Source organism: Emys orbicularis, chromosome 5 (genome assembly GCF_028017835.1).
Source record: "Emys orbicularis isolate rEmyOrb1 chromosome 5, rEmyOrb1.hap1, whole genome shotgun sequence".
In the NCBI taxonomy this organism is placed as follows: domain Eukaryota; kingdom Metazoa; phylum Chordata; order Testudines; family Emydidae; genus Emys; species Emys orbicularis.
The window spans coordinates 97171420-97196603 of NC_088687.1; the positions used below are offsets into that span (position 1 = coordinate 97171420).

The window sequence follows — 25184 nt, forward strand, 5'->3', positions numbered from 1 at the left end:
TATCAACTTTGCTTGCTTGCCTTTTTGGCTTGATCTCATTGGTTTTGGTTTCAACTATTTTTTTCCCCTTAGATACCATTTTAAAATTACAAATCAGTTGAAAATGAAACCTGTGCTAAGTAAATTTTACTCTCAACTTTGTTTATTGTTGGTACATACTAGTATAGTCCTAATCTTTGCCTGAGCCTGGAATTTCTTGATTATGCACAGACTGCTATGCCCTCAGGGAGCTGCATTGAAGTCCATGGGCCTCAGCACAGGCACAGCAGTCTCTTCATATGAAAGAAGTTGTGGAGTCCAGGCTTATGTTATCATGGACATCTATTTACACTTTATACAATTTTCTCCACTAAACATGTGTCTCCATTTCCTGTTATGACAGCATGGGCATAGGATAAATTTTTTATGGATTAGCAAAATCCTTAATGGTCCTAGTAAAATGATTGACTTCAGGCCCTTTGGAAAACAGGGTGTATGTGCGCGCACAGCAGTGCCATCCCCAGACAACCTAGATGTGAAAGGAGGGTGGGTGTAGTATACATCCTGGACAGGGCCAAATGTCTTTGGAGTCAACACAACCAGAAGGGGAGCTTCTCTGTATCCATTTTCAGTAACAAATACATGTTTTGTGGTAACTGAGCTCATGCCTGTCAGTGTCATCATTCCCTGGAGTGATTCTGCCTGCTGGTGCTAATTTATCAATAAGGAGAGCTGGAGGTCATTCAAAAATACCAGGCTCTACTTTCTGCCATCACCTGCCTGTCCAGCTACTTATCTTGAATTCTTTGACTTTTTCACTTGATGTACTGCATGTGGCTGAAGTGTAGTGTAAAAATTCCTATCCTATCAAGAAGATATAGATCTCAAAATATGATAACAGCACCCTATAGAAGGAGACAAGAATAAAGAACCCACTACTAGCCTGTATCGAAATAAGCATTAGCAAGGAGATTGAGCTACACTTCAATATATTTTCTAACTTTGACCCATTTTACCCTTGATAATCTAAGTTAAATATTACTCAATCTAATGAAGTAGGGCAACTCTTTATTTAATTTAAAAAAATGCTGACCTGGAAGCTGATGCAACTACACTGATTTCAAAGTTGTTTAAAATGTAAGCTTGACCTAGTAGAGAGTTGTACTGTGCAAAACTAATCTAGATTGGAGTTTCTGGGCATGAATACAATGCAAATAAATAATAAAGTATAACAGAAAACACACCAACACTTGCTGTAACATTTATTTTTTATTTAGTCTTCTTTCCTGCAAATGTTTACACATCTCATTAAAGTCAGGTGGACTAATCAGTGTAAAGTGAAGCCAATGTGTAAATCTTTGCAGGATTGAGCCTTCATCTCCCGTCTCTGTTTAATCACTCACAGCCCACCCTAGTAGGTTTTTTTTAAAGCAAGCCCCCTGCCTTACATTTTCCTTGTGCTATATTCTACACACTGAATATCCCCAGCGACTTTCATACAACTATCTCTCTTAATAATTTCCATCCCAAAGCTCTTAATGGATTCATATTTGTAACGGCCTACAATATTCCGGCCATAATATGGTTTCCCCTTCATTCAAGGGGGTGAAGTGGTGGCGGGGAAACTGAAGCAACGAGAGAGTGATGTCTAGAAGCCCATGGCAGAGTGGGGAACAGAAGCCAGCCCCCCCCCCCCCCCCCGCCCTTCAGCAACTTGGCCAGGCTTCTTCCTCTAAATAATACAGCTGGAATCAATATCAGCAGAAGGAAAGATGAAGTGAGGGGGGAAGAGAGACGTTTGCAGATGAGATCAAAGGCGATGCAGCCTCCTGGGCGCGGGCTCCCCCTTTATTGACTCACTTGGTGGGAGGGGCAGCCTGAGCTGGGACAGTCCTGCATCTTCCAAACTCCTGCAGGATAGTTCCGTGCCAGCCACAGCCCCATCACCCAGCCGGACCTGCCCTGAGTCATGCCCCAAAGGAGGGGGAGTTGGGGCGGATGAGGAACTGCAGGTGTCCGCGTTGTGGGGCTGTGGCAGCCAGCAGAACCCCCGCCCCGGCTGGCTGCAGGGACTGAGCGCGCAGGGCAGAGCCAGAGCGCAACCCGCGCGCTCTGCTACCTCTACGGCGGCTGCCCGGCTTTTCCCATCCCCATAGCAACCGCCCGGGCAACAGGCGCTCGAGCTCTGCGCTGCTCCTCTAGCACAGCGGGCCGGGGGAGCAGCCTCGTCGTCGCAAGGTGCCTACACAGGGCTCGCGGGGGGTCGCACAGCGTTGGGCGGGAGCGGGATGCAGCAACCAGGGGCGGTAGGTGGGCGGCGGGGGAGCCACACAGGGCGCAGCCAGAGGCGGCTCGCTGCGCAAGCAGGGCGCTGAAAGCAACTGGCTTCCTTGCGCTCTGCCTTTGGGGGAGCACGTTCAGCCGCGGGGCCCTGCCCCGCGGGCGGGCACGAGCTGGCACTCTGCCCCCGGGAGCGCTGCCCTCGGCAATGGACAGCCCCATGCCGCCTCCGTCTTGTTTTGTTTTAAAGCGCGTTGCAACTTCCTCCCTCTACAGCAGTACCGAGCTCTGCGAGGAGCGCCTAGCTCTCTTCCCACTCCCACGCCCCGCTAGGGTCGCAATCAAGCAGTGCCGAGGTGACCCTTGTCCTATTGCAAGACCCTCTGTGGGTGGGTTGTTTTTGTTTCGCCTCCCGTTTAAAAGACGCCAGCCTTTCTGCCGAGCATGTTTCCCTTCTAGTAAAGAGGCTCCACCTCTGCGAGGGCTTGATTCGTCTAGCACTTTTAAGATAATTTATGGAGCAACCTGATGAGCTTATTGGCCAAGTTGCATGGTCCTTTTAGAGTCGGATCCTACCTGGCTGGGGGGTTGTCTCCCTCTCGCTCCTACTCGCTGGGGGGATACCGAGATTGCAGAGTAACTACTAGAGAGTGACTTGTAAGAAAACCAGAGAAGAGAGACTTAAAGCCAATGGATTCATGGAGGCGTCCCTCCTTCCCGTGGCCTCTGTGCAGTCCCTGCAGCAGGGGGAGGCTTCTGCTCCTGTTATTGACCGTGCGTTTGGGGAACTGGTAAGTACAAGTGACGACGGGACCTGAAGTGGCTCTGCTTTGTAGCCTCTCTCCCTCCTTCATTGATCGCTTTGGGTTGGGGACGTTGCATAGTAGCAGCCCATTGTAATTCGGAGATCACAGGCAGGTTTGTCCCACTCCCCTCCGCCCCCATCACCCAACTCCTCCTTTATGTTTGTTGTCAGATCACTTTCAGCTTGGACTTGCATCACTTTCACCTGCCTGAGAGCATTGTGTTCTCTAGGAAGGGGGGGGGGGGTGCCCTGTTGTTACAAACCTTAACATAAATTATAACTCTTTTGCAAATGACTCTCTGCAGCCACCTCTAGTGAATCTGACATTGATAAAGTAAAACTTTACTTGATATGTTTGTCATTTGCGTAAGAAGCGTTTGTGGAGCGCCTGCTTCAGTTTAGCTGCAGTCAGTGATCTTCAACTTACCCTTCCTTTAAAATAATGCATTTTTCTTACCACTCGAAATTCACTGTAGGGGGGCTGTAGAAGTCAGTACAGTTAGGAATCTATCAGAGCTTGTACATATTTTCCAGCATCTGTTTCTCAAGAGGACCTTAATACTCAACAGTAAACATTGTTTCATGCAAGCTGCAAGTTATCAGAGTTTCATCTTCGGCAATTAGTTTTATGCATTTATTGATTTGGTTTAGTTTGTGAAAAATAAATCTCTGTCATCTGACAAGTGTCAGGTTGCTGTTCCTGTAGCTGAAAAGTACTCTGATGTAAATAAATAATACAAATAATTTGGGAAATAACTTAGTCTAATCATTTATTTGCAGAAGAAATAAACCAAGATATTTGTACAAAAAAAAAAGGCAACTGCTTATCGTATTTTAGTTTTCCTCCAAACTCTGGTACTATCTGCGTGGCTTTAGGACATAGGTCCCGATCCTGCACAATTGAATCAATGGGAGTTTTGCCTTTTTCTCTGATGGGATCAGGATCAGGTCCATTGTGCACATGTGGAACAGCTGGGTAGGTTCTGAGGTGCTGTTGAAGTCTGTGAAGCTGAAAATGCAAGCTTTAAGACAAATTTACAAGACTGAGCATATGGGCTCTAAAGAAGACATTATTTTCTACCTTGTCAATATGCCATTTATAAATGTCCATAAAAGATTTAACATAATGATGATTTTGTTTTCTTTTTATCTTTCAACTCCTTTAATAATTCAGAGGTAACATATATTATTCCTTACTTAATGCATTCATAAAAAAACATTAAGTAGCTATAATAGTGCAATAGAATATTGCCCAGTGTGCCTATCTTTTTAACTATATGCATAAAATTATCATTCAGAGATGATGTAGCAGATGTGGTCTAGGATGGTAAGAAATCCATTAGCATATGTTTAAAGAAATCCATTAAAAGTTAGACCCCCCCCACGCTGAACTATAATGTATCAGTTTATGTGAAGTGCGCAGATCTTGGCTTATCTCTCATCTTCAGAGGACTGCTGTGTGATCCCAGTTAGAAACATCACTGATTACCCTTTTCTTTGGCATGTACTAGTGTCTGTTTCTTTTAAAAAGCTTGTCAGATTAAGGTAACATTTTTCAAAGGCATTGATGGAAATGATACCAGCACAGCTGTGCATCTTCAGAATGTTTCTTAATGAACATGTTGTGCCTCAGGTATGAAGGAAATTACCAAGTGATTTGAGAGAAAAGAATATGTATGCTCATTTTATCAGTTCAAATACTAAGTTTCAAAGACAGGAAGAGTTCTCTTAAAAATAGTTGCAGATGACATTTCATTTTTCACTTATTAAAAATAAAGTATGATTGTTTTAGAGGACTAGGTATGGATTTTTAATCATATATATATATAATTAGTAGTAGATTTATAAATAAGTTAATGAAGAACCCTCCATTGAGAGAAAGAAATGCACCTGGATGGATTATTTTATTCTGGGCTGCACAATCTCTTCTCAGATAATATGGAACCTATATCAGCTGTTTTCAGGCTTGCTTTTCATTCAGAGACTAATTGGTAATATTCGTTGTTGAGAGCTTTTCCAAGTGACCACAAATGGATATGTTTTCCAGAGACTGAATCTCTGATGTGTAGTTTGTTACAGCTCGCTGCTGTTCTGCAGGGAGCTCTCTGGGACTTTCCAGAGCCCCTTCTTAACATTCTGCCACTAAGATGAAAGGAAGTTTGGAGGGAATTTTCTGCTTCTCTGCATTCTGTTCTAATCTCTGTCAGAGATGGCTTTTCCTTGAAGTTCATGTGAAAAACATTCTAAAAAGCAACATTTGCCTCAAGAATAGACCGCAATGCCCCAAACTGCAGACACTTTCCAAAAATTGCTCAAGATCGGAGATCTCCAAACTCTGATACAAGGTCCCTACCTTTCACACCACTCAGACTTCAAAGGACCTAAATTGGACATTCTCTGTTATATGTCAGTAAAGACTGCTCTGTAAGTAACATACTTAATGCAAACCTAAAGGCAAGGAAATGAAAAGTTGAGTACCAGTAGTACATACCTTTTAGTCTAGACTACAACCTAGAGATGCACATGCATCACAACCTTAACTCTGCCTACAGATACCAACCTTCCAACATCCCAACTCCAGCCCTGTGTTTAACTGCAGCATAGATATACCCAAACAGACCAGACCAGACCTCCCTCCTCCTCCTTTCAGCACAGTTCTGTGAAATTACACATGCTCAGGTTTGAAGAAAGGTGTGTTGAATGGTTGGTACCTTTACTGGGGTGAAGATAAGGTTGTGGTGCTTTTTCTGTGGTGTATGGTGGTTGTGCTGGAATAATGTACAATGGAATCTCAGAGTTACGAACACTAGAGTTACGAACTGACCAGTCAACCACACACCTCATTTGGAACCAGAAAAACACAATCAGGCAGAAGCAGAGATGACAAAGAAGAAGGAAATACAGTACAGTACTATAAATGTAAACTACTAAAAAAAATTAAGGGAAAGCAGCATTTTTTTTCTGCGTAGTAAAGTTTCAAAACTGTACTAAGTCAATGCTCAGTTGTAAACTTTTGAAAGAACAGCCATAACATTTTTTTCAGAGTTACAAAAATTTTAGAGTTACGAACAACCTCTGTGGAGGTGTTCATAACTCTGAGGCTCTACTGTAGTTACCCATCAGTCACTTACTTTTAAATGCTTGTGTTTTGCAATAAGATCATAAATATTATGCTGTCTAAATATAAAAACACTGTAATTATAAATAAATGCATATATCACCATGACACAAAAACCTAGACTATAACCCAATAAAACTACTTTTCTTTTATTAGTAATTTCTAAATACACACAATATAAAACCCTTATGAAAAAGAAACATAAGTTATTACTACACATAAGTGATATATGTTGATCAGCCTCCAATGCACATAGATAGACAACTGAAACATAAATCAATATTGATACACTCTCCTACCAATATACATTATTCTCAAGAAATAGCAATTATACTTTATCAAAAATGTAATTTAGTTGATAAATATATTTAACTAATAAAACTTTTCCATCTTTATGTATCCTTTATGGAAAATATTTATATAGTGAATTCCAGATAGCAACAATTTTCCTTTTTTCTCACAACAGTCCATCAATGAAAGTGTTAAGGCTATTGTGATAAAATATGCCTTTCTTAATAATTTATAAGAATGTATTTGTAGTGACAATAAAATATTTATGATGTTCATAACAGTTAATTTCCTTTTATGTGCTTGGTATATGATGTGATAAGAAAGGACACTGTTGTCCATTAGCAACTGTAACTGGTTTTGGTTTGTTTGTTTGTTTTTTTAAGTGAAGGTTGTTTTATTAACATTTAACCTCATTTTAACATTTTCTTGATTTAATATACAGTGTATCAGGTCATAGTTAAGTACTGAGAAGAAACTGTTCTTAAAATAATTGTGCTTTTCTTACAAGTGACTTAAAAGGAAACTTTCAAACTTTGGCAAACTAGATGAAAGAGGTTATTAAAGCTTTGCCAGTCACTTTTAATATGAGGGTCTTGTGACATATACCTGTATTTGAATAAGAGGTTCTCCATTACCCATTCAGGCAGAAATCCTGCAAAAAGAACTATCCAGGCAGGCTCCCATTGTCTTTAGTCAGTCTCCATATGGATGCAGGGGTCTATCTCTGCAGTGTAACTTGCAGAATTGGCACCTCAGTTTCTGCTTGAACCCACAGTGAAGTTATAATTTCTTGTGTATAACAGAATACGTGGTTTCTGTGAATTCAAGAAACTAAACTATAGGCAATGCTATTCAAACCCGAAGAGTTTGGGTACCTTGACACTGTACTACCATCTGGGTGACCAGTCATTATGACTCAACACCATTATGTACAGATGTATTATCTCAGCACAAACTCGGCAAAGCAATGTCAATTGAACTTAAATCATATCTAACTCCTCCCCATTTCTGTGGCATCACCTACAAAAATCATTGTTTGTTTTATTTTTTTTTAATTACAAAGTATAAACAACCAGCTAACTGCATTTAAGCCATTGAGTTGTGAGTATGCCTTAACACAGGGGTAGGCAATCTATGGCACGCCTGCCGAAGGCGGCACGCGAGCTGATTTTCAGTGGCACTCACACTGCCCAGGTCCTGGCCACTGGTCCGGGGGGCTTTGCATTTTAATTTAATTTTAAGTGAAGCTTCTTAAACATTTTAAAAACCTCAGTTACTTTACAGACAACAATAGTTTAGTTATATATTATAGACTTATAGAAAGAGACCTTCTAAAAAAGTTAAAATGTATTACTGGCACGTGAAACCTTAAATTAGAGTGAATAAATGAAGACTCGCACACCACTTCTGAAAGGTTGCCGACCCCTACCTTAATAGAATAACCATGTTGGCATGTCAGTTATCAGTAGCAGAGAGGAGTGGTGATAATAAATAGCAATGGGCAAAAGTCAACATGATTTCTGTAACGGGAAATCATGTCTTACTAATCTATTAGAGTTCTTTGAAGGGATAAACAAACATGTGGACATGGGGGATCCAGTGGACATAGTGTACTTAGATTTCCAGAAAGCCTTTGACAAGGTCCCTCACCAAAGGCTCTTACGTAAATTAAGTTGCCATGGGATAGGAGGGAAGATCCCTTCATGGATTGAGAACTGGTTAAAAGACAGGGAACAAAGGGTATGAATAAATGGTAAATGTTCAGAATGGAGAGGGGTAACTAGTGGTGTTCCCCAAGGATCAGTCCTAGGACCAATCCTATTCAATTTATTCATAAATGATCTGGAGAAAGGGGTAAACAGTGAGGTGGCAAAGTTTGCAGGTGATACTAAACTGCTCAAGATAGTTAAGACCAAAGCAGACTGTGAAGAACTTCAAAGAGATCTCACAAAACTAAGTGATTGGGCAACAAAATGGCAAATAAAATTTAATGTGGATAAATGTAAAGTAATGCACATTGGAAAAAATAACCCCAACTATACATACAATATGATGGGGGCTAATTTAGCTACAACTAATCAGGAAAGAGATCTTGGAGTCATCGTGGATAGTTCTCTGAAGACGTCCATGCAGTGTGCAGCGGCAGTCAAAAAAGCAAACAGGATGTTAGGAATCATTAAAAAAGGGATAGAGAATAAGACGGAGAATATCTTATTGCCCTTATATAAATCCATGGTATGCCCACATCTTGAATACTGCGTAGAGATGTGGTCTCCTCATCTCAAAACAGATATACTGGCATTAGAAAAGGTTCAAAGAAGGGCAACTAAAATGATTAGGGGTTTGGAACGGGTCCCATATGAGGAGAGATTAAAGAGACTAGGACTTTTCAGCTTGGAAAAGAGGAGTCTAAGAGGGGATATGATAGAGGTATATAAAATCATGAGTGATGTGGCGAAAGTGAATAAGGAAAAGTTATTTACTTGTTCCCATAATATAAGAACTAGGGACCACCAAATGAAATTAATGGGCAGGAGTTTTAAAACAAATAAAAGGAAGTTCTTCTTCACACAGCGCACAGTCAACCTGTGGAACTCCTTGCCTGAGGAGGTTGTGAAGGCTGGGACTATAACAGGGTTTAAAGGAGAACTAGATAAATTCATGGAGGTTAATTCCATTAATGGCTATTAGCCAGGATGGGTAAGGAATTGTGTCCCTAGCCTGTTTGTCAGAGGGTGGAGATGGATGGCAGGAGAGAGATCACTTGATCATTACCTGTTAGGTTCACTCCCTCTGGGACACCTGACATTGGTCACTGTCGGTAGACAGGATACTGGGCTGGATGGACCTTTGGTGTGACCCAGTATGGCCATTCTTATGTTAATGTTTATGACACTGAAGGGAAGCTTCCGGCTTAGGATGGTGTAGAGGAGGCACAGAAACTTAGTTTTATTTGCAAAAATAACAGGAGTACTTGTGGCACCTTAGAGACTAACAAATTTATTAGAGCATAAGCTTTCGTGGGCTACAACCCACTTCTTCGGATGCATATAGAGTGAATCATATATTGAGGAGATATATATACACACACATACAGAGAGCATGAACAGGTGGGAGTTGTCTTACCAACTCTGAGAGGCCAATTAAGTAAGAGAAAAAAAACTTTTGAAGTGATAATCAAGATGGCTCAGTACAGACAGTTTGATAAGAAGCAAGTGTGAAAATACTTACAAGGGGAGATAGATTCAATGTTTGTAATGGCTCAGCCATTCCCAATCCCTATTTAGCCCTGAGTTGATTGTGTCTAGTTTGCATATCAATTCCAGCTCAGCAGTCTCTCGTTGGAGTCTGTTTTTGAAGTTTTTCTGTTTTAAGATAGCCACCCGCAGGTCTGTCAAAGAATGGCCAGACAGGTTAAAGTGTTCTCCCACTGGTTTTTGAGTATTATGATTCCTGATGTCAGATTTGTGTCCATTAATTCTTTTGCGTAGAGACTGTCCGGTTTGGCCAATGTACATGGCAGAGGGGCATTGCTGGCACATGATGGCATATATCACATTGGTAGATGTGCAGGTGAACGAGCCCCTGATGGTATAGCTGATGTGATTAGGCCCTATGATGGTGTCCAAGCTCTAAGATATAACTGCATTTGCTCCAATCCCTCAGATAGAGACAAGCACCTACAAGATCTCTATCAAGCATTCTTAAAACTACAATACCCACCTGCTGAAGTGAAAAAACAGATCGACAGAGCCAGACGAGTACCCAGAAGTCACCTCCTACAAGACAGGGCCAACAAAGAAAATAACAGAACACCACTAGCTGTCACCTTCAGCCCCCAACTAAAACCTCTCCAGCGCATCATCAGAGATCTACAACCTATCCTGAAAGATGATCCTTTACTCTCACAGATCTTGGGAGACAGACCTGTCCTCGCTTACAGACAACCCCCCAACCTAAAGCAAATACTCACCAGCAACCACACATCACTGAACAAAAACACTGACCCAGGAACCTATCCTTGTAACAAAGCCCGATGCCAACTCTGTCCACATATCTATTCAAGTGACACCATCATAGGGCCTAATCACATCAGCTATACCATCAGGGGCTCGTTCACCTGCACATCTACCAATGTGATATATGCCATCATGTGCCAGCAATGCCCCTCTGCCATGTACATTGGCCAAACCGGACAGTCTCTACGCAAAAGAATTAATGGACACAAATCTGACATCAGGAATCATAATACTCAAAAACCAGTGGGAGAACACTTTAACCTGTCTGGCCATTCTTTGACAGACCTGCGGGTGGCTATCTTAAAACAGAAAAACTTCAAAAACAGACTCCAACGAGAGACTGCTGAGCTGGAATTGATATGCAAACTAGACACAATCAACTCAGGGCTAAATAGGGATTGGGAATGGCTGAGCCATTACAAACATTGAATCTATCTCCCCTTGTAAGTATTTTCACACTTGCTTCTTATCAAACTGTCTGTACTGAGCCATCTTGATTATCACTTCAAAAGTTTTTTTTCTCTTACTTAATTGGCCTCTCAGAGTTGGTAAGACAACTCCCACCTGTTCATGCTCTCTGTATGTGTGTGTATATATATCTCCTCAATATATGATTCACTCTATATGCATCCGAAGAAGTGGGTTGTAGCCCACGAAAGCTTATGCTCTAATAAATTTGTTAGTCTCTAAGGTGCCACAAGTACTCCTGTTATTTTTGCGGATACAGACTAACACGGCTGCTACTCTGAAACCTTAGTTTTATTTAACATTATTGACTGTAAGTTGGAATAAACAGTGCATTGAGTCAGTCAGAAGATAAAACTGAAGTATTGGTCCTGCAAAGTTTTACGCACATGAGTAATTTTATGCATGTAAGTAGTTCCAATGAGTTCTATTAATCTATTTGCCCATGTAAAGTTAGATTTGTGTAAGTACTTGAAGGACCAGGGCCTAAATTGTTAGCAGCTGTGACGACATTGAAATAATACTAAAGAACCTTGAGAGACTAGAAATGTTGTCAGGAAATAGCAAGATGAAATTTAAATGTCAAAAATGCCAGGTAATATATCTAAAAGGAGAGGGGAAGCATATCCAGCACTGTATTTTGGTTTCCTCACATCAGTGCAATGGGAGAGATGAATGCAAGTATTTTTTAAAATTCAAGAGGTTCTTTAAAATATGTTTTTATTCATCGATTTCTAAAGTAAGAAAGGTCCATTATGATCGTGAAGTTTGACATCCTGCATAACATGGGCCATATAATTTCACCCAATAGTTTCTGTATCAAGCCCATGACTTCTGTTTGAGCTATAGCATATCAGAAATATATCCAGTCTTCAGTTAAAGACTGTAAAGTATAGCAAATCTACTGTGTCTCTAGGTAAGGTGTTCCAATGGTTAGTTACCTTTTTTTTGCCTTATTTCTAGTTTGAACTTGTCTAGCTTTAGCTTCCAGACATTGGATCTTGTTATGCTTTTTATTCTAGATTAAAGAGATATATGTTACTGCCAGTCCCAGTCCCCATCTCTGGATGGTCTCCAGTCTGTTCTGAGTCGACCTGACCACTGGATCCCACATGCTTCTAATCCCCATTCCCCCGACTCTGGGTAGTGACTATGCACTGTTTCTAACTGTGGGTCTCTCAGATACAGTGACAGGTGTCGACTCCACATCTGACACACTTCCTTAGGATATGGTCAGGAGCCCATCTGCCTTAAACCTTGATCCAAAGTCTCAACCCACCTGAGCCCTTAGTTGCTCATATACACTCTCTCAGATGCTCCTCACTGCAGGCACTCCCAAGTTCTCAATTTACTACTTCAGAAACAAAGTGGCAGGCAAGCAAGGAATATAAGCTTAGCAAAGGAATTTCTTAACCACCTTCACATTTACTCTCAAGAAAGTACTAAAGAGTTACAGATTTATGCAAAATAACATACTGAGACCCATCCTCATTAGTCTCACATCACTTCTGAGAGTCTGAGGTCTGGTCAGCATTTCAGGCAAGGCAGTGTCCCTCCTGCTTCTCCCTCTCTACAGCCAGGTCTTCTGGCATAGGGACATGTATGGACCCTCTTGCTCGAAAAGTCCCCTCCTTACATACTGTCTGCTGCTTTTTGCCCATGTGCTCCATCTGGGAAATTCCAACCTCTTCTTCCAGTCTTGTTTCTGTGTTGAGAGTTCATATTCCCATGATGATGGGCCAGTACTTGAAAGACCATCAAAGCTGGTGATCCTAGATTGCTCTATGATGGTTTCTCAGCCATAGACGTTCAACTAGGTGTCAAGCGCCAAATAATAAATGGATGTTATAATCTAAAATAGAAGGAAACACTACAAAATAAAGGTCACTGTGAAGGTTACAAACCAAGATGGAAGTTGCAATACAAAACAGAGTTCACAATTTGATACAGCCACATCCCACTTTGTCACACTGTCTACTGTTTGAAATCTTTCCCCATAATAGGTATTTGTAAACTATGATCAAGTAACTCCTTACTTTTTCTTGTAGTGACTATTGTAAATAAATGGAGCTTCTTAAGTATCTCACTATAAGGCATACTTTCCAGATGTCAAATCATTCTCATAGCTTTTTTCTAGACCCTTTCCAATTTGTCAACATCCTTCTTGAAGTGGGCACACTAGAACTGGACATATAGAAGTAAAACCACCTCCCTGTTCACAGTGGCGGATTAACAAATTTGCCACCCCAGGCCCTGAAAAAATTGCTGCCCCCCCGCCCCAGCTCACCTCCGCTCCCCCGCGGCAAGCCTGGGAGGGAGGGGGGAGAAGGGGAGTTGTGGTGCGCTCAGGGGATGGTGGTGGTGGAGCGGAGGTAAGCTGGGGCGGGGAGCGGTTCCCTGCCCCGCCCCAAGGGTTACTCCCTGTGCCCGCCGGCCCCAGCTCACCTCCGATCTGCCTCTGAGCACACCGCTACTCGCTTCTCCTCTCTCCTTCCCAGTGCTTTCACCAGCAAGCCTGGGAGGGAGGTGGAAGGAGGGAAGCGCGGTGCGCCTGGGGGAGGAGGCGGGCCGGGGATTTGGGGAAGGAGCGGAGTTGGGGTGGGGCCGGGGGGGGGGGGGGAAGCGAGCAAATTTGCTGCCCCTGCAAATTTGCCGCCCTAGGCCTAGGCCTTGTTGGCCTAGGCGATAATATGCCACTGCCTGTTCCCACTTGATATTTCTCTGATCATGCATCCCAGGCTTTCTTTCACCCTTTTAGCTACAGCATTACACTGGGAGCTCATGTTCAGCTGGTTATCTACCATGACCGCATAAGTAATTTTCAGTGTTGTTTTCTTGTGTGACCTACTTTGTGTACCCTACATTCTTTGTTCTTAGATGTATGACCTTGCATTTGGCTATATTAAAATGCATGTTGCTGAAATGGCCTCACTTTACCAAGTGATCCATGCTAATCGCTAATAACTGATCTGCCCCCATCATTATTTGCCAGTCCACTAATTTTTGTGTCATATGCAAATTTTACAAGCAATGATTTTATATTCTCTTTCAAATCACTGGTAAGGCAACTGAACAGCATTGGGCCAAGAACAGATCCCTAGTGGCCCTCACTAGAACCACTCTCATTGGATGAAGATTCTCCATTAACAAGTACTTTTATCTTGCTTATATGAAACCCCCAGGAGATGTGATCCTGTTCTGGACAACACAAATTTCAGATACACAAGGCTTTACTATATATACTTCCAACATCATGTCTTCAGCATTCATGGAATATCGTATCCTTTTTCTATACCATTTCCCCCCTTCATGACTGTAATTACTTAGGCTACGTAATTACCTAGGGTTATCCTTTTATCTTGGGTCCTCTGATGATTCTCCACTTATTTATCCCTGTTTGGTTTGAGTAGGTAGTTCCACATTAGAGTGTAGAGTTTGTTTACATTTAATTATTCAGTTAATTGCAGGATCTGGCCAAAAAACAGAAAAATGATGGACTTCAAAAATCAGAAGGACCTTTCAACCTAACTCATGTGTAGTTGATATCAGGAACTTCAGAAGGATATCGAAGCATTAGAAGACTTGCCAATCCATATTGCTCTGTTTTTCTTATATTCACTTGAAATAAGTTTTCCTAAGCAGGATTTGATTGGACACACTCCTCATTGTCTGTTAGTGGTATAAATACTTTTGATGACTACTTTATTCATTATGATAGGATAGATTTTTTTTTTCTGTTTGCATGATATATATTGAATGCTGATTTCAGAAGGTACTTTGTGGAAAAAGTTGAGATGGTTTTTACTACAAGAGGATTTTGCAATTGAAAATCCCATCACATTTACAATATCCAGCTGTTCTTTGGCACAATCAGAATAAGAATTCTACTGATGTTCGTGTGGTAACATTAAAAATATCTGAATAGGAGAAAGGAAGAGCTTCCTTGCTGAAAATAATGAGCACTCTCAAGTACCTTGCTAGACAAATACTTGCTTTAAGGGCCCATGGTAATGAGACAGGCAACTTCAGTGAGTTTCTCACAATGGGTGTAGATGTGTGCCTAAAATGCAAAAGTGGATGTCACAATTATCAAGCTGCACAAGTTTTTACTTCCAAAATAAACTACTTGAAACATCTTCAACAAGATTACAGTGGCGGGAATTGACATGTGAATATGGAGTAGAGTGAGAAACCATTGCTGCTGTCATCTGTGATGGAACAAAAGATATGTGTGATCTTCAGTAAGATAGCATTTGCATAGTCTTTCCTGATGAAACCTTTTCCAGGAAGATTTTTTTTTTTAAACCAAGCCACAGAAACCATATGAGAAGATATTTCTTACATTTTTTGATATCTTCCTGGGACTGTGAGAGACTAACCTTAGCTGACCCTGATAATGTAATTGGCCAAACAATGTTCAGGTTTGTGTGTGTGTGTGGGGGGGGGGGGGGTAGGGAAGGCAGCTGTTATCTCTTTGTTCACTTATCAGCATATGTTATTTTAGTCACACGAGAATCTTATTCCTTATCTCAAATTATGAAAGAAGGGGATGCATGAACAGTTAGGTGTTGTCCTTTGTAAATCCAAAATACTGGAAATAAGGTTTTGCAAAAGCCCTGTATGCAAAAGCATCCTATCTGAAATCCCTCTGTCAATCAAGGTAAATTGTTTTGGGATCACAAAATTGAGCAGTTTTGAAATCAGCATAAAGAAATGCGTGTGGTTCTGAATAGAGTTAGTTAAGTGAAAAACTCAACTGATTTCTGGACAGTTATGTAAAATGGGCAACATTGTTAAGGCTTCAAATAACTTTTAAATTGATTTGGGTACTTCAGCTTCTGAACAAAGCTTTTCAAGAGAAATCAGAACATACATGGTACAAAAGAAGCGTTCGTTATGGAATAGCTCTGGTACATTAGGTCCAATGATAATTTCAGTTTAAAGCTTTAAAGCTGCTTAAACCAATAGCAACAATAACCATCAGAGGTCAATTTAAAATTTATTACAGATGGTATCCACCTAAAAATATATGTAAAGCAGGAGAGAGCAATGTGTAATTTCCTCAGAACATCATTTAAATGGAATATCTTTTAGAATCTATTCTTCAGTGAGTGACTTCGTTCACAAATTCAACCAAGATTTTATGAAAGAACTAGTGAAACTGGAACAGTGAATATTTACTGGATGAGATGACAGACAATGTCCTTGTTAAGTACCCAGAGATAAGTTTGGTTGTACTGAAAGTTCAGTTACCTATGTTCAGATAGACTTTGTTATGCAAGCATCACAGATGTTGAAGGTCATTTAACTAGAAATATAAGAAAACTGTTTCAAGTGAAGATTTTGCTGTGACTAAACTTAAATTGTTGAGCTTATTATTTGTGGGAGAATTTTTTTAATGTCCTTTGAACAATATATTGCTAATCTGTGATGAATCAGAAGAGGCTTGATCACCTTGGCATACCCATTAAGATACTGCTAGCTTGATTGCCTGGGCACTTAAAAAAATTGGCAAAGGATTTCATTACGCAGAATGATTGAAAGAGAACTGAATGGGTTTCTATTAGGGAGCTGAGTGTTTTTGATTTTGAAACAAAGTTTTTAATATTTAATGTTAAACAATTTTTTGTATCTAGTATATCCTCTAAAAACTCAACCATTCCTCCTGCTCAATAAAAGTGCCTCTGATTTCTGTGTACAATATATTTTAACAGTATATTCAAACTTCCTCTTCCTTTAAATTTTTCTACTGCCTTAGGGCCTGATTCTTACATTGAATAGACCGTCTGCAAGCAGTCTTGTTTGAAATCATTGGATCCACTTGGGGAGGCAATGTGAAAAAGGGTGGCAGAACTGATTGTTAGGAGTTACATGTCTTGAGCAGAAAAAGGCTAGTTATATTCAAAGCACTTCTAAGGCCTTTATTTATTCATATACAAGGACACACTGATTAGTATTTAAATCTAACCCTAGCTTTTCATCATATTCCCCCGTAACATAAAATATGTAACCATTATTGTCCGCTCTTGCAACTTTATTGTGACACTTGTGATATTTGGGGTTCCTTTTAAATGGGTTTCCATGAATGTCTGACTTCAAGCTCATGAAGTTTTGGCTTTAACCAGAATTGTTGTCATCACATTGACAATAATGGGAGATTGCGTTTGCCCTCAGCAAAATGGCCTCCATGTCCTTTTATTCTTTGCAGGTGAAAGTGAGGCTGCCGGCTTCCATTGTTTCCAAAGCCAGGCTGCCATCAGGAAATGAGACTGTGGGAGCAGGGGAAAGGGAAGTTATGAGGAGTCAAAGGAATGTGGTGTACAAAAAGCAGAATAAGGGGATGCAGGATAATGTGGGGAGCAGGGAATAGAGGAAGCTGGAGGCAAATTGAGAGGAATATAGGGACATGAGGTAGAGTAAAGAGGGCTGTTGGGGAATGTAGAGAACAGGAGGAGCCACCCCACATCCCAAGGGATGGGAGAGAGTGCATAGGGTTCCTTCTGAGTAGTAAACATGGAGGTCTGCCTCATGTCTTTTGAACACGGGGGTTGGTAATACATCAAAAGCAACATAGAGATTACCTCATATATATGCTCCCTCTTTTGAATCAAACTATCGTCTTTGATTGATCAACTCTAACGTACTTTCTAAGAATGCCTCTCTCTCTCCCCCCCACTTCCCCCAATATGGTTAGTTCTCCAATTGCAGCCACAGAGGTGGGGAGTTCTCTGGATTAAGTACCCATTGCAATGAAATAATACATATTTACCGATGAATAATATTTGTGTATATCCAGGACTCCCAGCCTTTCTCTAACCCATGGAAGGCACAGTTGGTCCATTTTTGGTTTCTTATTTGCCCTTAATGGGCTTTGGATCAGGTCCTATTGATGATGTGAACTTTGGCCAATTCATCCAATTTCTGAAGCCTCATTAGCAGGCCTTGAAAAAGAACTTCTTTATAGTATAGGACCATGTACAATGCTCTGGAGTAGGATAGTGGCTGTTCAGGTGTCTGACCAGCTGGAAGCCTTATCTGGAAGGCTTATCAATAGAGCATTATTGTATAAAGACAAAGTCTATGCAAAATATCCCAAACTGTATCATTAGAAAGGATGGTTATTTGCCATAACAAAAAGATGAGGAAATCATCACTTTGTCCAGGCAAAAAGGCAAAATCACATTTTTAATTAAAAAGAAAAAAATACTGGAAGACAAAATTCTAATTAATACAGTCTAGATTACACAGGAGGCCTAAACAGAACACAGTGGGAAGCCCAAAAAGGAATAACTAGGTTTTCATAGCTTGTGTTATGTGATTGGCTCACTTATGTGCGGCATGGAAGGGTTTTACCTAGTGGGACTATAAATGGGTAACAAAGTGTGTGGGTTGAACACTGGGGCTGTTAATTTTGTTAACTTAATTTGTTACTCCTGTGAATCTTGTTCTTGTAATGATTTTTATTTAGTGGATACATCTCACACTCACACAAGGCCTTGGAGGATAGAGCACACATGGAGCAAGTCTTGCTGTTACTTACTTCCAGGTTCTGTTAAATATATTTGGGTTCTGGCCATATCAGGGCTCTGCCAGCCTACAGAACAAAGGAACAGAACCAAGACTGGGTCTTCTTAATGTAGCAGTACTCTGGTGTCTGTTGATCACGCAGACTGTTCCTTATGTCTTCAACTTTGTCCTTGGTTCATTCATATCTAACCAGTATCAAATGTCCCAGGTATATGGAGGTGGAATGGGGGATGTGTCATGAATACCAATGTAGTGACTTCAGTAGACTGTTAATAGGCACTGAAGTACAGTAGAGCCTCAGAGTTACAACACCAGAGTTACAAACTGACCGGTCAACCATGCACCTCATTTGGAACCAGAAGTACACAATTAGGCAGCAGAAAAAAAAAAAAAGAGTACATTACTTTGTTAAATGTAAACTACTAACAAAAAAGGGGAAAGTTTTTAAAAAAAAACTTTTTTTTGACAAAGTAAGGAAACTGTTTCTGTGCTTGTTTAATTTAAATTAAGATGGCTAAAAGCAGCATTTGTCTTGTGCATAGTAAAGTTTCAAAGCTGTATTAAGTCAATGTTCAGTTGTAAACTTTTGAAAGAACAACCATAAAGTTTTGTTCAGAGTTACAAACAACCTCCATTTCCAAGGTATTTGTAACTCTGAGGTTCTACTCAGAGCAACGAAGGGGTTAACAATGGGCTTTGACTAAAGGTAAGTGCAATGCTAGTAGTTCTGTTCAAAGCAATAGTGAAGGTAGGTGCAAATTTCAGCTCTTTTACAAGAGCGTTGACCTGAAATGTTGACCCTGTTCTCACCACCTTACTGACGTCTCATCATAGCTTTTTATTATAAGTATTATTCTGTGTTAGGAAGGAAAGCAAAGTCTCCAAGTTCATAAAGTCATAGCGAACACTGTACACTCCCCTGTGGCTTGTGCAATATTAGTTCCCATTATCCAGAAATAAAATGTCTTATCAACCACAATTAATCATTTAATTCATTTATGAAAACTCTAAGGTCACTTTATCTAAAACATTTAATCTTTATGGTCATTGATTGCGTTTAGGCACTTACATTTATAGAGTGCATATAATCCCTGGTTGGTACCTCACCTTACATATGCTGCATCCGGCAGAAGGAGTAATATCACTGCTTTATTTTTTATAATTCATTGCATAACCTGACAGATGTTAATTACAACTTAAAGTTAATCTGATTATTTTCCCTCATATTAAAAGTAGAACAAAGACCTATGATATTAAAGTCTAAAGATGAACATGCTGCCTGATGCTGAAAAGACTTATTCAGTCATTAGTCACTTATGCTCAGGGATTTATTAGTCATGGTAATGTCTCTAATTAGTTGGAGGGTATAGAGCAAATTAGGGCACTTTTTGTCTAATTACAGTTAACCATATATATGTAGTTACTGTTCAGTTTATCATCATAGCTACCGTAATAAAAACCTCTGTTTAGAAATGAAATTTCTTTTTATTTATGGTGAGACTTATTTATGCTCCTTCAAATTTATTTTTATTTTAATAGAATTCATAGTGAAGTCAAACTCAGCATCTGAAGTATAATGGGTGATAATTAGTGTAGTGCCATGGAACAGTAAATTTTTAATGTTTGAGAATCTTATCAAATTCATTCTTAATCTTAGTGCCTACAAATATTCTCCAAAGGCTTCATAGAGAGTGGTCTTGTTGAGACAAATCATATTTATTTTCCATTACTTTACACTTCCCGTAATACACAGGAGGAAAGAGATGTCATGCAGTGGAAGTACTGAAATATTTTGTGACTGAAACTGGAAGAAAATAAATATACATAAAAAAGTAAAATTGTCCTCTCTCCACTGGTTTTAGGAATGGGTAAAGTTCTAGTGGTAAGGATTGTGGCAGAAGATGGGAGTGAAGGGTGGCTTTAATATGCATGAGTATCAATAATTTATTTTTATTATGGCACAGTAATAAAAAGGTTTCTATCCCAAGTCTGCCCTTGCCAAATATTCAAGCTATAGCCTTTAATTCAACAGTTTCACCTCTGTGCCATAGAAAAAATATAGCCACCCAAGAAAATGAACAAAAATACCCCTTCCTTGAGCTAAAGACATAACTCCTTTAGCTATGAGTTGGTGGCTCTTAACTTTGGTGTGGGAAGGTCACTAAAAGGAGACATGATCATATCCACTTCATCTATTCCTTCAGAATTTAATGAAAAAGCCCCGATCCTTAAAGTGACTCCACTTGGGCAGATCCCTGCACCTCCATGGAGTCCTGCTGGTTTTAGTGAGTCTTTGGTAGGTGCAGGTTCTGTCTGTACCGAGTCACAGTTGCAGGGCTGGAACCTTTAAATAAAAAAGAAGAAGAAAAGGCTTGCTCCACAGCAGTGATGTCTCCTTCCAATGTACATTTGTTGTAAATTCAGTCTAGCTACTCATTATCCTCAAGGAAAAAAGCAAAGAGAGTACAGAGCACATACACTCTTACTAAATTTAAGCATTGATTAGAGTAACCAAGTAGGTAAAAACAGGGACAAAACATAAAATAATAGCAATTGGTAGTTCTGAAAAGATGAATGTACAGTTGCAAGACTTCTGTTAATACTCATTTTAGTGTTCGGTATGGAATTCCACTAATGGGAATCTTTAAATATTTAATAGCTGATATTTGTATAATGTCTGTACAGTACTGTAAAGATGTTAAGTGTTATGCAATGCCTTTCAAGTATAAAGAACTAAAGTGATTTCCACACTATTACAGGGGGAGCTGGCAGTGAACCCTGTATCTAGGTTGCCTAACACTTTCTATTATAAAAGATTCTTACAACTTTTTGAATAGTTATTAACACCTCAGTTGTTTGCTGTAGGCCTTTGATCTTTCCCAGGAGGCAAGCCCTGGAATCAGAGAGGTGCCTTTTGCTCATTCCATGAAAATCCATTTAGCTTTGGCTTAATTCTAAACCACTGAAAATAGCAATTTCCTCTTGTGCCTGCTTAATTTTGGCAGCAAGCCAAACACCATGAACGTTCTAAGGCCATGTCCTCACAACTGCAGCAGCAACATGTACTACAATGGGACCCCCCAGGAACAGACTGAGCAGCCATAGTTGTTGTAGCAGGGAGGGGAAAAGAACACTGCTGGGCTCCCCCTGACCACCTGGACATCCAGCATGTCACCCTAGCAGCCCAGTCTTCCCTCTAGGGGCACTACATGAGACAGAAAAGTCTTTCCACCTCCCAAAGTGAAAGACAAAACCAAACTAACATTAATCATCGTCCGAAAGCCAACACTTTCTGTGAAAAAAATAGTTTAGTTTTAATCCCAATTTTCAATTGGGAAAAAAACAGTTTTGATAGAATTTTTTCAACCAGCCTAATTATGTATTTTGAGAAATTGTAGGAGATCATCTGATTAAAGACTAATTTGGGGTATCTATACAAAGGATGAGAGTTAAGTTTAATCATTCATATTCTTGCAGTGTCATTTCCCGACTTCTTTGAATACTTGACTCCATAGGCTTAAAGTTTTCTCCATGTAGAACTTTTTCTTTTTGATTTTATTTTGATGAAATAGAATCAAGAGGGCTTGATTTATATGTGCATAACACTTTTAAGTTAGTTTAGACATTTAGGCTTAAGAACTTTGAAGATTCCCCCTTAATGATTAAAAATATGCATTGACTTTTGTAATCATTTATAATAACACATCTTAATGGCATTAATTCACTATAGGAAAGTAAAACTTTTTAAAACTAAAGGTGGGATTTTCCAAATCACCTAAGTGACTTTCAGTGAGACTTGTGATCATTAGTCACTAGAATATGTCTACACTACATTTTAAAACCTGCAGCAGCAACTCTCAGAGCTTGGGTCTACAGGCTTCTGCCACAATGCTAAAAACAGCTGTGTAGATTTCAAGCTTGGGCTGGAGCTCTAGCTCTGAAGCTCAGGCAGGGTGTTGGGGTTCAGAGAGTGAGCTCCAGCCCAAGCTGTAAGGTTAACCCTGTTGTTTTTAGTGCCATAACACAAGCCCTGTGAACCCATGTCTGAAGGCCAGGTCTCTGAGACTTGCTGCCATGGGTTTTAAAATGCAATGTAGATGTATCCTTAGGCACTTCTGAAAAATCTTACCCTAGGAGTACAATGGAAAGCAGTAATTTTTTTTTTAAACAGTATTGATGTGCAACTTCTTCCAAGGATAATAATATAATTCCTTTTTGTTGCCTAATACCTTTGCTTATCTTAGCATTGTAACTATGACTTTTATGGGTTCCATATGCTCTATTATAATTAATGGTAGCCATTGTCTCTTTGTCAAGATACATTGTATGACTCCCATAGTTACTGCTGAGAGAAGGTGGGTGCAGTAATATCTTTTAATGGACCAATTTCTGTTGGTAAGCGAGACAAATTTTCGAGCTTACACAAAGCTCTTCCAATAAAAGGTATTACCTCACTCACCGTGCCTCTCTAATATCTTGGGATCAACATGGCTACAACAACAACACTACATAGTTACTACTATCAGTTTGATGCACTTTGTTTGATTAGAAGCCCACAGCAATTTCCTTGAAATACGTGGATGAGTAACATGGATTGCAAATGTTAGCAATGGAGAAATATTTAAGTCCACACTCATTTGATTCAAATGGAGAGAAAATTACTTCTAGGCAACTTTTGCCCTTTTGGAGATCATCTGAGTGGGTCAATAGACACATTCAAGCCACTACCATTTTTCTTCTGACTCAGTGATAAATTATAAATTGCTTCTTATCTAATTGAAGGGTAGATAATAAATGGGCATGTAATTGTTTTCCTTGTGTATTTCTTCGATCTTGATAAAATGTCCTGATAAATAATTGGAACTAAAATAAATAATAGCACTCTTGCTGCCATATGTTTAAATGCAAATAAACTAATGAAATTGACACAACTTTTAGCTCCTAACTATGAACATTTAGTCATAAAAAATGCATACATTAGGAATCCTTGCTCATTATCTGGACTAAATAAAATAAATGTGTTCTGTTTTAGAACATTCTGAGGCTAGAACTAAGTATTACCATATGGGAAATCTTGGTTTGGGAATGATGTCACTGGGCACTAGGAGAGTTGGCGACATTAAGGTGATGGTCTTGATTTCTGAGGGACACCTACTCTCATGATTCAACACCCCTTAGAAACATTAACATAGTGATTTAAATACAACAATTAAATTGGGAAAAGCTTACAAAAAATCAAAATAAAGGTAAAATTGCTGTTAAGACTTCATTCTACTTCACTTTATTTGTGATCTGAGTTATTGATTCTGAATGGCAAACACTCTTCTTGACACATTTCTCAGGTGGATGAGATACTAGGTTCTCTGTGCTGCCATAAAAATAAGCAATAAAATATATCAATTAGGTGTAACTATGTGCTGGCACCAGAATACGTTCAAATCTTTATTCTACATAATAACTAGGCTGCCATATTTACTCTTTTTATCATTTCATTCTTCATGCAGTGTGTATTTGTTTCACTGTTTCTCTTCCCTCATGTTTCATTGAACCACGCTTAGTGCTGATAAAGCAGATGATGAGGATGATGAAGATCTAACAGTGAACAAAACATGGGTACTTGCACCAAAGATTCATGGTGCAGATGTCACTCACATACTGGACTCCTTACTTCAAGGCTATGACAGTAAACTTCGGCCAGATATTGGAGGTAAGTTCATCTCACATATAGTAAACAGAAAATATGAACCAGAGAATGCAGACATTGCATGGGCTTTAATGAAATGGTGGCAAGTAGCTGTTTAAAAGTCAACTGTTCATTAATTAATATATCAAGCTAGATAAACAGAATGTAAATAACATAGAACGTGTGAAAATAACTTTCAACTTTTTTATAGCAAGTACAATAGAAATTGTATATATCTGTTTTTTGTACTATGTAAAGTATTTAATTTTTAAGGCAGTATCAAATAGGTAACAAATTACTGCAATTCCAGGTTTCATTTTTCATTTTGCTATTTTAAATGTGATACCTCTGATAAGAAGGTATTCCACATACATAGCTCTCATTGACTGTCAGAAATCTATCCTGAAATCTGCAAATATTTATTCAAATGTTTCTACCCAGTATTTTTAGTCCTGTTGGAGATAACACAATGCAGTCTGTTTCATGAACAGGTTTAACTCAACTCACTGTTACTACTTATTTGTATCTAATCATGGAACACCATAATACCAGGGTACAAAATATATCGGAAGGACACAACAGGTCATGCTGGTGAGGGAGTGGAACTATATGTGAAAGAAAGTGTAGAAGCAAATGAAGTAAAAATCTTAAATGTACCATAGAATCTCTATGGATAGTAATTCCATGCTCGAATAATAAGAATATAGCAGTAAGGATATACTACCGACCATCTGACCAGGATGGTGATAGTGACTGTGAAATGCTCAGGGAGATTAGAGAGACTATAAAAATAAAAAACTCAACAATAATGGGGGATTTCAACTATCCCCATATTGACTGGGTAAATGTCACCTCAGGATGGGATGCAGAGATAAAGTTTCTTGACACCTTAAATGACTGCTTCTTGGAGCAGCTAGTCCCGGAACCCACAAGAGGAGAAGCAATTCTAGATTTAGTCCTAAGTGGAGTACAGGATCTGGTCCAAGAGGTGAATATAGCTGGACAGCTTGGTAATAG

General features: G+C 39.6%; 1 protein-coding gene across 1 annotated transcript in view; it reads left to right on the forward strand.

Annotated features, from left to right (window-relative positions):
- The first annotated feature begins 2949 nt into the window (after positions 1-2949).
- The window catches only part of GABRG1 (gamma-aminobutyric acid type A receptor subunit gamma1), a 74698-nt gene continuing 52463 nt past the window's right edge, over positions 2950-25184 (forward strand). The window contains exons 1-2 of the mRNA XM_065404642.1: positions 2950-3050; positions 24043-24191. Coding sequence (XP_065260714.1) covers positions 2950-3050; positions 24043-24191 — 250 coding nt within the window. The remainder of the gene's footprint in view (positions 3051-24042; positions 24192-25184) is intronic.